A 2443-nucleotide genomic window follows, 5' to 3' on the forward strand; every position below is an offset into this window, starting at 1 on the left:
CCGAGACGATATAACTTTACGCTTTGCCTCCGCCTTTGATGAAGTTGTGTCAGTTCATACTGGCCCTTTTGATCTTTATTCCTGCACTGTGTTTACGGATACTTGCTTTCATTTTCATGGTTGCTGCCTCGAAAGATCTTTTCATCGAAACTCCATCTCACACGCATGCAAAATGACACTCCAACGCAGCCGTTCAGTTTTCCTGCCATCTTCTTCGGTTCGGTATGCCACGCATGAAGCGGGGTATGCTTTCCTCCTTTTCAAGTGCATAGAAGTTAAAAAATATATAATATGTATGTGTGTGTGGGGGGAAAACCCACAGGTATTAGTATAATACTCGTAATTGCATATCAGTGAACACATTTTTTATAAAGAATTTTGTAATTACGATTAGAGCTCCATTACGTTTCGTTGATTATGTGCTTAGACATCTTGCAGTGGGAATCGAACGATCAATAAACCCGATAATTTATATTTTCGACAATTATGCCAAAATGTCAAAAAAGTTACTTTCAGACAAAACAAAAAACTTTGTTAAGACTTTTTTTTTTAAACAACAGTATTCCTTTCGCTGTTCCAAAAATTATCGAAATGATCGATGGGCGTTGATAATACGCGAATTTATGTATTTTGGTTATCTCAGACAAATGGGTAAATATTTTGAACCTGAACTATGTAACAGTAAACAAATCATACGAAGAGCTTCAAGTGCGAATGAAACAACCGTAAAGGTTTTCACTAACTAGCGGCCTCTGAATCTCTTCGTCAAGAATTTGCAATATCTGCACCCCCTCTCCTTTGACTAATTTCTTTCTACTAACGTGTCAATTTGGAAATATATTTTTTTTATTATTATTATTGATAAGAAATTCTGCGAATGTACCTCGGTAATTTGTGAGTAGAGGGCAGTATATAAATGGCTTGCACGGTACACCAAGGCAAGTTATTCTTTCGAGTTCTCTTGAGTTACGATACTACCACAAAGTTTGCTGCCTAGTTCGAACCGCCGCCAAATTCTTCAAAAATGTTCAAGTTGGCCATAGCCATTTTGTGTTTGGCCTTGGTCGCCGACGCTGCACTCGTACGCATACCGTTAAAAAAGAGCGGCAAGCGTAATTCCCTTAAGGATATAAAAGCTCAGGGAGCTATGCTACGTAGCAAATATAATTCAACATTATTTGCCACATCCGAACAATTGAGCAACGCTTACAACGATGCCTACTATGGACCCATCACCATTGGCACGCCACCACAGAACTTTCTCGTTCTCTTTGATACCGGCTCGTCGAACTTATGGGTACCGGGCGCACCCTGTGCGGACAGCGATCTAGCTTGTCTATATCACAATACCTACAATGCGAGCGCCTCCTCCACTTATCAGGCAAATGGTGAGGCTTTCGCCATCCAATACGGCAGCGGCAGCCTTTCGGGTTACTTGGCTCAAGACACGGTAACGATTAGCGGCATGAACATTACTGGACAAACGTTTGCAGTAGCTACCTCCGAACCTGGTGACACATTCGTCTACTCGGACTTCGATGGCATTCTTGGCATGGGCTATCAACAAATCTCTGTTGATAATGTAGAACCACCATTCTATAATTTGTATACAGAAGGTTGGATCGAGTCCCCGGTCTTCGGTTTCTACCTAGCACGTAATGGATCAGACACCGATGGTGGTGAACTTACACTTGGTGGCATTGATTCAAGCCATTATGTTGGTGAACTCACCTATGTGCCGGTCTCGAGTGAAGGCTATTGGCAATTCCAGATGGGTTGGGTCAGCATTAGCGACACTTTGGCATGCGTCTATTGCTCAGCCATTGCCGACACCGGCACCAGTTTGATTGGTGTTCCCACTGAGTTGTATGCCAACATTCAAAGCGGCATTGGTGCTCAACTCAATGAAGATGGTGAGTACGTTGTGAATTGCTCTCAGGTGGCTAGCTTGCCGAATGTTTACTTCTATATGGGTGGCACAATGTTCAACCTCACCAGTTCTGATTACATAATCGAAGGAGAAAATTATTATGGTGAGACAGTTTGTATGTCTGTCTTCGAGGATTCCGGCATGTCTTTGTGGATCCTTGGCGATGTCTTCATTGGAAAGTATTACACCGTTTTCGATTGGGGCAACAACCAAGTTGGTTTTGCTCCAGCTGCAATCAATAGTACGGCTTCCAGTTCCAGCTCCAGTTGCGTCTGCGCCTGACTTAAAAGAAACACATGGAAAACCAAGGACTGGCTAAAGGAGTTGAAACTAATTGTGTTATATAACCTCTTTTACTATTTGATTTCATAAATATTAGAAAAAAGCACTTCTTCTTTGTTATGTTTGAAATTTTTCGTACTACCGACTTTTGAAGGATACATTTTGAGGTGATCATAGAGTTTGATTGATAAATGAATTGAGCTTACGAAAGTGCAATAAATTCAGGTAACA

General features: G+C 41.5%; 1 protein-coding gene across 1 annotated transcript; it reads left to right on the forward strand.

Moving 5' to 3' along the window:
* Nucleotides 1–857: 857 nt before the first annotated feature.
* On the forward strand, nucleotides 858–2443 carry LOC128863047 (lysosomal aspartic protease-like). The gene has a single exon (XM_054101943.1). It carries the CDS (start codon nucleotides 1025–1027, stop codon nucleotides 2210–2212), a length of 1188 nt encoding a protein of 395 aa, XP_053957918.1. The 5' UTR covers nucleotides 858–1024; the 3' UTR covers nucleotides 2213–2443.

This window comes from Anastrepha ludens, chromosome 5, assembly GCF_028408465.1.
Source record: "Anastrepha ludens isolate Willacy chromosome 5, idAnaLude1.1, whole genome shotgun sequence".
NCBI lineage: Eukaryota > Metazoa > Arthropoda > Insecta > Diptera > Tephritidae > Anastrepha > Anastrepha ludens.